Source organism: Argiope bruennichi, chromosome 10 (assembly GCF_947563725.1).
Source record: "Argiope bruennichi chromosome 10, qqArgBrue1.1, whole genome shotgun sequence".
NCBI classification, from domain to species: domain Eukaryota; kingdom Metazoa; phylum Arthropoda; class Arachnida; order Araneae; family Araneidae; genus Argiope; species Argiope bruennichi.
The window spans coordinates 66,430,688-66,445,171 of record NC_079160.1 but is presented as its reverse complement, the minus strand read 5'-3'; the positions used below and the strand labels follow the sequence as shown (position 1 = coordinate 66,445,171).

General features: G+C 36.7%; 1 protein-coding gene across 1 annotated transcript; it reads right to left on the bottom strand.

The window, feature by feature from the left end:
* Window positions 1-6,181: 6,181 nt before the first annotated feature.
* LOC129989153 (uncharacterized) lies at window positions 6,182-9,712 on the bottom strand. Its single transcript, XM_056097503.1, has 3 exons — window positions 9,418-9,712; window positions 7,977-8,041; window positions 6,182-6,609 (listed from the first exon to the last, which is right to left on the bottom strand). Exons 1-3 carry the CDS (start codon window positions 9,650-9,652, stop codon window positions 6,364-6,366), a joined length of 546 nt encoding a protein of 181 aa, XP_055953478.1. The 5' UTR covers window positions 9,653-9,712; the 3' UTR covers window positions 6,182-6,363.
* Between the last annotated feature and the right edge of the window lie 4,772 nt (window positions 9,713-14,484).

Sequence of the window (14,484 nt, the reverse complement as noted above, 5' to 3'; positions counted from 1 at the left end):
TTTGTATACTTTTGTTAAGTGTCTTTTAACCTTGCCATAGTTTAAGCCATATATCTAACGTAATATTACCTTGGATGGCTCTAGAATTATAAAACCCTACCTACCTAAATATCAAACATTTCCCACTTCTCTTTGCCCCTCAGGGGCTCACCTTCTTTAGGTGAGTACGGGTGTCCCAATCCCGAGGTACCCAGGGATCTTTACTCCCTTTCAGTTCGCTCTCCTCTCCGCCTTCTGCTGTCTTCTGTGTACTTCCTTCCCTCGACGGCAAGCGAGGGAGCTCTCCATGAGAAGCTGTCGCCGCTCTGTTTGCTTCTTGCTTCTCATGGACAGCCAATGTCCCACGTGTTGGCCGTGCGTGGCGACCCATTTGAAAGACGGGTGGTGCACTGTGGTCCCCGGTGTATCAATCGGCTGGTACCTAGTCACCTGAGTGGCTAGTCTGCTAGGGATCAAGCAAAGGGGTTACTCCTTGGGCTTGGCGTTAAGGGTGGTCACTGTCCCCGGGGGTAACTCCGAGCGTATAGGTTCCGGCTAGCACCAAGGTAAGCGCCGAGGCTGGGAATGGCCAGAGCCGGTGGCTGCCTTCCCTTGTTGGGCTCCGTGGTGGGCGGTGCCGTCGGGCCCGAATCATTCACCATATCGCATGGCTCCTCCCAAAAAGGGTCCCTTCAGTGGGCGTCGTATTGTTCCAGTACAAAGTACAACTAACTATTTTGATAGGTTTTTCGTCGTGACACGTAAATCGGAATCGAATGAAACATTTCAGACAGTGTCGCCATTTCTGGTCCAAAAAGCCGTAACAGCAACTGTCGGTGAAGTTACTTCAATCAAAAAGATGCGCTCTGGTGACTTGTTAGTAGAGGTGAATTCTCGAAAGCAAGCCCAGCAAATGCAAAAATTAAAGGCTTTGGCTTCAATATCTATATCTGTAAAACCTCATAATTCTTTAAATATGTCTAAAGGTGTTATTACCTGCGGTGAGCTGCTAAATATCCCTGTTGATGAAATTGTACATGAAATGAAATCGCAAGGAGTTGTAGACGTCCGCCGTATCACAATTTGGCGTGATGGACAACGTCTTGAAACGAAGCATCATATTTTAACGTTTAAGACTACAAACTTACCTGAATTTGCTTACGCAGGATACATAAAACTACCAGTGAGGCCTTACATTCCTAACCCACTCAGATGCTTTCAATGCCAGCGCTTTGGCCACTCAAAGGCAAATTGCCGCGGGTCACTCACCTGTGCCCGTTGTGCAGAAAAGGGTCACGACAGTCAGCAGTGTGACTCAAAAGAAAAATGCGTCAACTGCAATGGGGATCATCCATCCTATTCTCGCATTTGCCAACGCTGGAAATTAGAAAAAGAAGTTACAGCACTTAAAATAAAAGAAAATTTATCGTATCCGGAGGCCAGGCGTAGGATTAAAGCTCAGACTCCAACCCCTGGCATCAGTTATGCTTCAATAGTACAAAAAACATTTTGCAAAAATTGTTCCTGTCAAAAATGTGTAGCACTTACAACAAAAACAAAAACCGCGGAAAAAATAACAGAATCTGATACAGAACAATCTATGAACAGTATTCATGAAACTCCTGCACCACCTAAACCAAAACGGAAATCAAAGTCAAAATCACAAACTTCACTGACGTTAAATCTTGCGAAACGCGGCCTTTCAGGAAAAGATATTCCTATGAAATTGAAGAAATCGACCTTGAAGAATTCCGTCGCATTGGGGTTAGCGACGCAGGGTGTTGCCCACAAGGACTTGACGTCCATATTTGGTGGCATATCCAATAACCCCGATATTAAATTGCACCCATCTGAGGATGAATCGGAACTTGACATGAGTTGCGAAGATCAAGCAACTCCAGCAAATGTTTCCACACACTCTCCTTCAAAAACAGACTCTTAATGGGTACCTTCCTTTCATGGAATTGTCGCGGCCTCCGGTCCAAACTTCCTGACATAAAATCCATTTTAAACAAATATCATCCTGTTTGCATTGGTGTTCAAGAGACCTTTTTGACACCAAGCATTCCAATTAAATTGCGAGGTTATAATTGTATTCGGAAAGATACAGACACAGGATCTCATACTTCTGGAGGTGTCTGTATCTTCACTTCAAATCTCTATCCGAGCTCACAACTAAATTTGCATACCTCTCTGCAGGCTGTGGCTGTACAAGTTCACGTACGAACATTAGTCACAGTCTGTTGCATTTACTTACCGCCTCATGATGTCATCCGTCAGCAAGAACTTGACAATTTAGTGGACCAGCTTCATCCGCCTTTTTTGATATTTGGTGATTTTAACGGACATAATACTTTGTGGGGTTCAAATAGTACAAACTCTCGTGGGAGACAGATTGAGCAGTTTATTGCCAATAACTGTCTCTGTTTACTTAACAACGAAGAGAAAACATACTTTCACGAGCCCACACGAAGCTTCCATACTCTTGATTTGGCCATCTGCTCACCCGAACTTCTGCCGTTGCTAAACTTTAATGTTAGCAACGAATTACATAATAGCGACCACTTTCCTATTATTGTCTCCCATGCTGATAGCGGCGGTGCGACTTATTGTCCTCCGCGTTTTCTATTCCAGCGGGCAGACTGGAAGTCTTTTTCGCGATTAGCAGATATCACCGAGACTATGACCAATATCACAGATATTTCTGAAGCTGTACAAAATGTCACTGACGTTATAATTGGTGCCGCAACTTCCACTATTCCGAAAAGTCCATCACGCGTAAGAATTTTTCGCAGACCGTGGTGGGATGAAGCTTGTCGCGACAGCCACAAACAACAGAAAAAGTTATGGAACTTATTTCGAAGGTATCCTACCACAGAGAACCTTATTGCTTTTAAAAAAGCCAAAGCACTAGCCCGCCGCGTACGTCGTCGTAGTCAGAGGGAATCCTGGATAAAATTCATATCCTCTATCACATCTTCTATATCCAGCAAAGTTCTGTGGAGAAAAGTAAAGGCTGCTAATGGTATATATCATAATTCTTCCATTCCTGTTTTAAACAGAGGGAATGTGAAGTATTCTGCCCCATTAGACGTAGCCAACATTCTCGGTCAATCATTTGCACAGGTTTCAGCAATTGATTCATATAACCCCGATTTTCTGAGAATTAAGAATCGCGCGGAACGGTTGCCTTTACGTTTTAATGACCGAAATACTTCTCCATATAATTGTGAGTTTCGGATATTTGAGCTAAAAAAAGCATTATCTCATGCCCATGATACCAGTCCTGGGCCTGATGGAATAACATACAATATGCTCCGCCATCTCAATGCAACTTCCCTTTCAAATCTGTTACAATTATTTAATAGAATATGGATAGAACAAAAATACCCTTCACACTGGCGGGACGCTATTGTGATCCCAATCTTAAAACCAGGCAAGGAATCTTCTAATCCTCTGAACTACCGACCAATTGCTCTAACGAGCTGTGTTTGCAAAACTTTTGAGCGCATGGTCAATGCTCGCCTTGTGTATGAACTGGATAAACAAGGATGCATCTCCCCGTTGCAAAGTGGTTTCCGTCGGGGTAGATCTACTTTCGATAACCTTGTATTGCTGGAAACGCAGATACGCAACGCATTTGTCAGAAGAAACCATCTAGTATCCATTTTTTTCGATATCGAAAAAGCGTATGACCGTGCTTGGCGCTTTGGCATACTTTCTACTTTATTTAACTTTGGCTTTAGGGGAAATCTTCCCGTATTTTTACAGAACTTTTTATCACATCGGACCTTCAGAGTTCGTGTTGGGAACTTTTATTCAAATAATTTTATTCAATCTGAGGGGGTTCCACAAGGAAGTGTCCTCAGTGTCACCCTTTTTATTGTCCATCTTAGCCAGATTTTAACTCATTTGCCTTCATCCGTACAAGCGAGTCTCTACGTTGATGATCTGCAGATCTCATGCCAAGGAAGCAATATGAATCTTATAGAGCGACAATTACAAAATGCCGTTAACAAAATAGTATCTTGGTGTAATAACAACGGTCACAGTATCTCGCCGGAGAAGAGCCGATGTGTGCACTTCTGCCGAAAGAGAAACATCCACTCAGATCCAATTATTAACATTGGAAATGTACCAATCCCTGTAGTGAATGAAATACGGTTTTTGGGAGTGATCTTCGATCGCAAGTTGACTTTCCTTCCGCATATTTTACACCTGCGGAAGAAGTGCGAGAAAACATTAAATATATTGAGGGTGCTCTCCAAAACATCATGGGGTGCTGATCGAACCTCCCTGCTCCGTATCTACCAAGCACTCATCCTTTCCCGAATAGATTATGGTTGCATGGTGTATGGCTCCGCACGTCCTACGGTTTTACGGCGATTAGATACCATTCACCACACTGCTCTACGGATATGCTCCGGAGCATTTCGAACTTCTCCAGTAGAGAGCTTATATGTTATTTGCCACCAGTTGCCACTTCATTTGCGGCGTCAGAAATTGTCTACATTATTTTATTTCCGTGCAAAATCTATCCCAAATCATCCTATTTGTCGCACGGTACTTCCTGTTTCTCTTCGAAGGATTTATGAGTCGCGACCTTCTCATATTCTCCCTTTTTGGGAAAGAGTCAAAAGTTTCCTACATGGTTCGGACCTTTATAGTATTGCCATTAAGTCATTTGACTTTTATTCCTTTCCCCCTTGGGATATCCCGCAATTTTCTTTTCTGAACCCTTTTTTGGGATTCGATAAATCTTCAAATAATCCTGTTATTTTCCAAAAATTGTTTTATCATCATCGCTGTCAGTATTCTTCTTTTACACCGGTTTTTACAGATGGCTCGAAATCGGATGTACACGTTGGTTGTGCCATTATAACTCCATCTGATACACTGAGCTATCGTTTGCACAACAGTAGCTCTGTATTTACGGCTGAGTTAGTAGCAATTTTCTGTGCTCTACAAGAAATCTCCTCTTCTACTCAGCGTAATTTCATCATTTATACTGACAGTATGAGTGCTTTAGAAACACTTTCTAATTATCAGATTCAGATGCACCCAGTTGCTGTCCAGATTTTATTCACATTAAGAATCCTACGAAATAGAGGTTTTAAAGTCATTTTTTGCTGGGTTCCGGGCCATGTAGGTATTTACGGCAATGAAAGGGCAGATTTTGCTGCTAAAGCTGCATCCACTTTTCTAACACATTCACTTGTCTATTCTGATGCCAAAAGTTCCTTCACTAGTTCGCTCTTTACTAACTGGCAGCAATCATGGGATCTGCAGATCCACAACAAATTACATTCAATTAAACCGACAATTAGTTTGTGGCCTGTCCATCCTATACGAGAGGTTGATGTCAAATTGACTCGCCTCCGTATAGGACATGCTCGTTTTACACACAAACATCTCCTTTTTGGCCAGGCAACACCAAAGTGCTCCACATGTAGTGTAGATTTTACCATAAAACATATTTTAATCGAGTGCGCATCTTTTAATTCCTTTCGTTTACACTTTTTTAAATCATCGTCATTAACTTTACAAGACCTGGTGGGTGAGAAATTCCACCCAAACATTTTTAAATTTTTAAAAACCATTGGTTTTTATAGTTGTATTTAGCATTTTTTAACTTCTGTTCACATTCGACAATTCATTGTAACGTTCGTTTTTCGAATCAGTATTTCATTTATAAATGCATTAACCTTATATATTTCTGCACTTTCATTTTTCCCATTTTTTGATACATTTGGCTTTTATATCTTAACATGTGTGTTTATATAAATTATTTTTGTTTTTTTACCATCTGCTTGGCGCAGCATGGCCAAACATGGCTCTTGCGCCAAAAAACCCGAACAACCAACCAACCAACCCACTTCTCTTTGTGTACGAAAATAAAAAGAGCTATACGCTTCATCAACTGTATTTAACACCTTTTTCGTCTGGTTTTCATTTTTTGTAAAATAAGTCTTCATTGCATGATTATTTTGCATTTACATTAATCATTGTCTTTCATTAAAATAGTTTTATAATATTTGTATCGACATTTTTATGGAGTTTTAATTACTTACACTAACTTTTAAAATCGTTTTGGTTTAAATGTCTGTTTTGATTTTACCGTAAGCTTGGCGCAGTATAGCCAAAAATGGCTCTTGCGCCAATAAACCATACAACTACTACTACGAAAATAAAGTCAATTGAAAAAGATATGATTGCATATATTATAAATTGCCTCTGAAACATTAATGGAGAATAATTGGTTTAAATGAAAATGTATTCAACATTTAGAATAAAAGTTTAACAAATAAAGATGCCATTGAAACCGTAAGTATTTAATCAGTATAACAGGATAGTATTTAAAACACATTCGAGAGCCTTCTTCTTTTACGGTGTTTCTTGTGGTGGAACAAATTCATCCTCTTCAGCGTCTTCATCTTCGTCATCCAAATCTTCATCTATACCTTCTGTCGTAGTATCGTCGATATCGCTACCATCATCTTCAGTTTCACCTCCGCCAGTTTCATCGCAAGTGATTCCATTCATGAAGTCATTAACTTCCTGCATGCACTCTTCTGATGGTGTCGAGGACAATGAGCATCTGATGCTTGAGATGCCTTCCGATTTGCACTTCTATGAAAAGAATTAATAAGCAAGATTAACGGAATAATTATAACAGCATTAAAGAAATAATGTTCTTGTGTCATAAGAAATAAGTGCCACTGAATAATTATTAAATATTAACATGTAAAGTGTTTGCCTCACTGGCAGCAATACTTTTCAAGCTGAAGGGTTATATCATATTCGATGTAGCCTTTACAATACCCGATAGAGGATGATTTTATATTGTTACGAAGCTCGTGCAGTGGGTTAAGTTCGGCACACTAGTTAATGGATTGGATGCGATAATTTTCTGGCGCAAGATCCTTTTCTAGGATTTGATTGACGCAGCATGGCCAGATATGGCTCTTGCGCCAGAAAACCTAAACAACCAACCAACCAACCTTTTCTAGGATATGCTGCACCTAAAACACAGTTCAGTTATCGAGTTTCTATTTAGTCCCATAAAATTCATCGTAAAAACTGGTAAAACGATAGGTAAAAATATAATAGTAAATTTAAATTTAGCTAAAAATTCCGATTTTCCTCAAGAACGGGAATAAATTTGTGTGAGGTCTTTCTCCTATAAGGAAAGACAAGTTAAAATCGGAAGAGTTAAAAAAGTTGATACGGTCTCTGTAAAAATGAGAACACTCAGTTAAAATATGGCGTATAGTCAGTGAAACATTACATAAACTGCACACAGGTGGAGCTTCACTAAATAATAAGTGTCTGTGTGTGATACGTAAATGGCCGATACGCAGTCGAGTTAAAATTGCATCAACTTTCCTGTTGAAAGATGTAGTAATGTAGTAATATAGGGTTTTACTTCATGGAGTTTATTATTATTATTCACTTCTTGATTCTAGTTATTTTGTCAAGTCTTCAGCATCCACTCACTTAGTGCGCTCTTGATATCACTATAATGAAGAGGCTGAGGACGATACGTAATGGCAAATTTAGCTGCAGTGTCTGCCTGTTCATTACCTGTTAGGCCGACATGAGCTGGTATCCATGAAAACAAAATTCTAAAGCCCCTCCTATGCAAGTGGGATTGCAAAAGTTTGATTTCTGAATGGAGCAATTATTAAAATCGAGTGCCTTCTTTATGACATGCCTAAAGCTCCCAAATGCCTAAATTAGCTACTCTTCTAAGCAAGCTACCATTATACTAGAATATAAGGTTACTATCGTAAAAAATAAAACCTTATTGCAGAAAAAACAAATCACGTTTGTACCTTAAAAAAGAAAAATGTTTATATTCTTCCTTAAATTTGCCGCCCTTAAATGGATTTTTAAAATTCATTCTAGGAAGCACGCTCTAATATTATAGAAACAAAAATTAATGGAATAGAATATTAATGCATCTATACAAAAAAATAATAGAAATATGTACTCACTTCTTGCTCGTCTTCTGTTCCTACTTTGCATTTTTCAGGCCATATTTCGCGATTTCTTTTAAGTTCTGTTCAATAGAAATAAACTTATTAATATGATTTATCATTAGCATTAATGCAATAAATTGAATTTAACATTAATTACAGATTCTGTTAGTAATTCCAATAGAATTTCGAAGCAAATTTTATCTTTTGATTTAAACAAGAAATTTGTATATCATTGAATCTAAATGATTAACTTTTTTATGGGCAAGAAAACACTGTATTTGGCAGATGTATTCTGTTGCAAGTCCCCCTCAAGGACATCTTCTTTCGGTGTGACGGGCTTCAGGACTCCTAGGTTCCCAGGGATCTTTACTCCCTTTCAGTTCATTCTCCCTTTCGCCTTCTGTTTTCTGCTGTCGTTCTTTCTTTTTTCGACGGCAAGCGAGGAAGTTTTCCCATGAGAAGCTGTCGCCACTCTGTTTGCTTCTTGCTTCCTATGGACAGCCAAAAACCCCACGTTTTTGTGACGACCCATTTGACGGGTGGTGCACTGTGATTCCCGGTGTATCAATTGGTTGGAAGCTAGCCATTAGAGTTGCTAGTCTTCAAGGGATCAAGAGAAGGGGTTACTTCTCGGGCTTTGCTTTAAGAGTGGTCGCTGCCTCCGGAGGTAACTAGGAGCGTGTAGGTTCCGGCTAGTATTAAGGTATGCACCGAGGCTGGGAATTCTCACATTAAAAATAATTAAACAGAGCCTGCGAAGCTTTTTCCCATACGTTAGTGAAATAAAACTCGATGAGTTCCAGATTTTGATATTAAAAAGTCTAAGCAAATTAAACATAAAACTGCTCTGTAAAAATGAATAAAAAAAAGTCGAAAATCAGCAACTTTACTTGATTTATTTTTGTGTTTGCATCTTAAAATATTCTCGCGCTTTGATGCAAATATTTCAGAGCAGTTTTTACTGGAATTGGCTGCACAATAAGGTCAAAATAAGGTCAAGCCACGGCCCAAGTGTTTTTTTATCAATAAAATCTAATTTATACCTTTTTAATTATGGGTTGAACAAAATTCGCAGCCTATAAAATTTCGTTTGAAAAAATTCGTTGCCTAAATTAAGGCTCAATTTAAATCTAGTCCTAAAAGCTCCAGGCCTGCAGACCATATCTATGAATTCTAAAGCAAACTTCGGTAAATAACTAACAATATGGAGAACAATTTGAAAACTATTTTCACTTTCTTTTTATCAACTTCCATTTTAGACAAATTTTAGATTTTTCTTTCTCTTTGATATTATGACAATCAAATCGGTTTAAAAATTTAAGATAGTTATAATTCTAGCCAATACTTTATTTTATTAATTGCTTATCACTCATTTATTAATAATATCCTTATGCGAATAAAATAATCTGAGTATATAAATATCAATTCAAAACCACTCCGAATAGAAATAACTTACCTTTTCTTTTCATCGAATATTCCACGTTGAAATCTTGGCACGACTTAAAAAGAGGGAAAGGATATTTGCTTTTATAACCCTTATGGTTCGGAGGTTTTCTTTTGCCGCCATTCCCTGGTTCACCACCTTCTACATTTCTTTCTCGATCTGTTTTGCCGTCTTTTTTCCGTTTGGCGTCTATGGTAACAACACACAGAATGAAAATCACTAGAACAATCATTAAAACCAGCTTCATCTTTGATTCTGAATGTATAATAGGCAGTCGATTGCTGGAATAGCATAATATAGAATATGAAATCTGCTATTTCATGGATTTAGTTCCGCTATGCATTCACGTTGTGTTGAAATAGCTGTTGGATATTTAAATAGACGATATTGATTGTCATTTCCTGTGAAAAAAGGAATCGTATCCATTCAAAATCTACGAGGAACTAGCTTTCATAAATGAAAAATAATGCGTTTTTTATCCTTTAATGTTTATCTGCCATGTCATTTCTCTATTTTTTATGAATATTAACATGCAATATCATTTCTAAAGTGAGCGTGTTTTTGAATAATGAGTTGAAATTGCATGGATTCTATTTGCATTCTTCTATTTTTTTTATAGAGATAGAAAAAGCAGATGCAATAAAAATATATAAAAGTACGTCTGTTGTTGGAGAAATTATTTCCCTTTTCGAATGAACTAACGTGGCAGTTTTTTCCCCTATTGGTGAATGCTTGTTTTTTTTTTTTTTTTTTTTCATTCATTTTCTGTCATATGGGAAGGAATGAATTTGTTAGAGAAAAACATTTACAATTCATGAGTCAGTATTTAATTGAATGAACAAATATTTCATCTCAAAGATTCGTGTTTGGGTATAAATTTTAATACGTTTTTATTAATTCTATTTCTGTTTTGTCTGTCTAGTCGGTGCAAATTTTGAAATCGGTTTTAAATAACTTCCCTGTGAGCTAAAGTTTTAAACGCTGTTCAGAACGGGATGGTAATGCAATATTATCATTTTCTTGTCCGTTTGCTTATTTGTCTATTAGGTACAAATTCTGTCATCGATTAAAAGATTACATTATCGTCAGATGGCACCCTGCCAAGTCATCAAACTCATCTGGAATTTAATTTAAAATTCATTGTAATTTCACATACTCATGCTTCAGATTCTATTTATAGAAAAAATTTTAATGAACATAGGCATCACTATAATGATTATATTGCAATATACACAGATGGATCAAAAACATGCGATAGTGTCTCATTTGCTGTGGTTTTCCAAAACGCAGTCTTCTCGTTTAAAATCAACCCTTCTTGTTCAGTTTTCACAGCGGAGATAACTGCTGTTCTATTTGCCCTGGAAAAAATATCCGACAGTCTACAAGATAAATACATAATTTACACCGATTCATTAAGTGTTTTACAATCTCTAAAATCACCTCATCTTCATTTTAACAATCTTAAGATTTTAAACCTATTTAATAGACTTGCCTCTCGTGGATTTACTATATTATTATATTGGGTGCCTTCTCATGTAAGTATTGGGAGCAACGAGAAGGCGGACAGTGCCGCCAAATTGGCTACTTCCGCAGCAAATATTAGTATCCCTGTGAGTAATTTAAAAAAAAACGCACAACTTTGCTCTACCTCTCAAAATGGTAGACTCAATGGGATCTGTTAACAGAAAACAAACTTCATAGTGTTAAACCTCGTGTTGAACATTGGCCATGCCTTCCAAATAGAAAAGCAGACACTATCTTAACCCGTTTGCGGATAGGTCATGCCAGATTCACCCATCGCCATCTACTTTTTGGAGAAGCGGCACCAATGTGCTCTCAATGCAATTGCACCATGTCTGTTTACCATATTCTCAGTGAATGTCCAAATTTTAGTACTCAACGTTTATATCATTTTAACAACTCCACATTTTCACATTTGCTTGATAGAATACTACATGCTAATCTTTTGCTTTTTTGAAATCAGTAGGTTTTTACCCCCCCCCCCCATATTTAAGTAATCTTCATCTTTTTCATTTTTTTACATTGTTTTTTAAAGCTGAAATTATATTTTTAATCCTAAAATAAATACAGTTTGGCGCAGCTTAGTCAATACCATGGCTCTTGTGGCAATAAAATCCAAAAATCCAAATCACATACTCATGACTACTAACAGAAAATAATTATTTAAATAAAAAAATAATATAATGTTTTATATTATTGTTTTTTATATTGACCAATTACTTAATCTAGTCCCAGAAACATTGTGTTAAAAATGTAATGTATGAAAATTTCTGTTTGTCCTGAAACTTTTTGAATTCATAATCTGTTTGAGATCTGTTCAGGACAATCTGTTTATTATGCTTTTTATTCCGTTTAATAAACGTGATATAGTAAATGTTTTGATGCAAAAAAATTTCTTATGTTTATGTAATGAAATTCACAACACATTATGATATCCTTTTAGATAATCATTGGATGCAATAGTATAATAGAACACCAAATTCGAGCTGATAGTTGAATACAAATCTGTAATTATTTGAGGAAATAATTATTATAATACTGTTTTGTTTTTTTAAAAGTTTACTTGTATAAGTAATTTGCGATAAATTATAGTTAGTCTACTCTATCGCAGCTAATAGTATATACTAAAGAATATTAAGCCTAAATTCCATGAAATGGCACTTTTTTAGAATATGGAAGCCCGCATACTTTCTTTGACTCGTATCTTTTCATATTTCGAAATTAATATAAAATGTAATAAGTTTTTAATGCCTTGTTTTAAACCTTTCATGAATGCGTTGTGTCTAAAAGGCGAATTTTTCTAATAGCAATAATATTTTTCTTAAAAGAAGACGTGCGTTTCTATTTCCCGAAATTTGCTAACTGTTTTGAGGATGTATTTTCGTATTTAACTAAGTGTCCATGATATGCTTAAGATTTTAGTATACGTTTTTAGAATTCTATGAAGTCAAATTGTAGTTATTTTGTCTAATAATGTTTTAATTATTCTTAACTGTGTTGAACAACAGTTAGGAAGTGAAATCTTGCTTTAAAAGGAAAATCAAAGGGATGCCATTTTTTTTTTAACTTGCATGCTTATATTTCATGCTTTTTAATAACACAAACATCTTAAATGAGGATGAAATGAAAATGTTCCCTTTTTAATAGTCTCCCCCAAAATTATTTCCATATCATTATTTACGCATTTAAAAAAATTGGCTGAATTCGCTTTTATAAAGTTAGAATTTTACAATCAATTTACACTGCACTTCTTGATAAGATAAAATTTCCTGCCGTTGGTGTTCTGATTGGCTTTTACATTAAAATTTTAAGAATTTAATTCTTATTTTTATTGAGTAAGTTAATTAAATCTCCATTCTATACATTTGGTAATAACAGATTTCTTGTTTATCTAATTATTTTGATATTCGATTACAAACTAAAATTTAGACTGTAGGGTCGGAAAATGTTAAATTGTGTCAAATGACTTTCTCAGAATTTTCAAGAGGGAACTTTCATCCTCTTCATTTGACCGGGGTTCAAGGTAATAAGATCAATCTCAAAATAGCACTCATGTTGCTTTCAAGGGAAATGCTAATATAATTACTACTCTATTATGATGGAGTTCTTCTAATCTATTGTCTAGTAAAATACTGATTGTTAGCCTATTTTCATGGAATTCTTTATTATGAATTGTGTATTTGATTTCTCCCTACACCAAAAAGGGTGGCAATCATTAAAAAATTAGATCAGAAGATAAATCTCCAAGATTTAGTCTCTTTATGTTTCTATATTAAATTAATTTTTATATTTGCTTGAATCATAAATTTTTTTACATTATAATTTAAAATGCGAAAGCCATTTTTTTTTTATTTTAATTGCATATTTTAAGATATTTTATCTTTACACCTGTACTGCATAATTTAATAAATGTATTTTTAAATCAAATTCTAATTTTACTATCAGATTGGCGCAGTATGGCTAGGCGTGGGTCTTGCGCCAATAAACCATACAAAAACCAGCCAACCAACCAACCTATTCGAATAAATATTTTTAGCATTTTTCCCATTTAATGGTGGTATGACAAAATACGGTTCTTGTGACATTAAACCGCTAACAAAAACAGACCTATTTAAAATAAACAGATATCACTTTCCATTAATAAATTTAAAGAATAAAATTCTGTGTATTATCTTGAAAATCGAATAAGATCAAGTAAATTTGCATCCATTTTCTTAAAAAATCGGGTAAAAGTCAATTTTGTTTATTGTCTGTTCATCCTTGTGTTTGTGCACATGGTTAACTGCAGAATCAAAGAAAGAGTTGGAAGAACAGAATTAAAAGTGTGGTGCAGATCTCATGATAAATCAAGTTTTTTTTTTTTTTATTCACATTCGTAAATGAATTGATGGCTGTATGGTTATATATTTATACTAAAAGATGCGTTTAATTTGAAAATTGTTTTGTCACTTCTTGCTGAATACAATTTCTTCAAAAACTTCCTTTTAATGATCGATGAAGATTTAAATTCATAGCCCAAAACCCCTCAGGGGCTCACCTACTATAGGTGAGTACAGGTGTCCCAATCCCGAGGTTCCCAGGGATCTGTACTCCCTTTATGTTTATACTCCTCTTCGCCTTCTGCTTTCTGCCTTGTTTTTTCTTTCCCTCGACGGCAAGCGAGGGAGCTCTCCATGAGAAGCTGTCGCCGCTCTGTTTGCTTCTTGCTTCTCATGGACAGCCAAAACCCCACGTGTTTGCCGTGCGTGGCGACCCATTTGAAAGACGGGTAGTGCACTGTGGTCCCCGGTGTATCAATCGGCTGGTACCTAGTCACCCGAGTGGCTAGTCTGCTAGGGATCAAGCGAAGGGGCTACTCCTTGGGCTTGGCGTTAAGGGTGGTCACTGTCCCCGGGGGTAGCTCCCAGCGTATAGGTACCGATTAGCACTAGGGTGGATGCCGAGGCTGAGAATAACCAGAGCCGGTAATTGCCTTCCCTTGTTGGGCTCCGTGGTGGGCGGTGCCGTCGGACCCGAATCACTTACTATATCGTATGGGCTCCTCCAAACGTGGTCCCT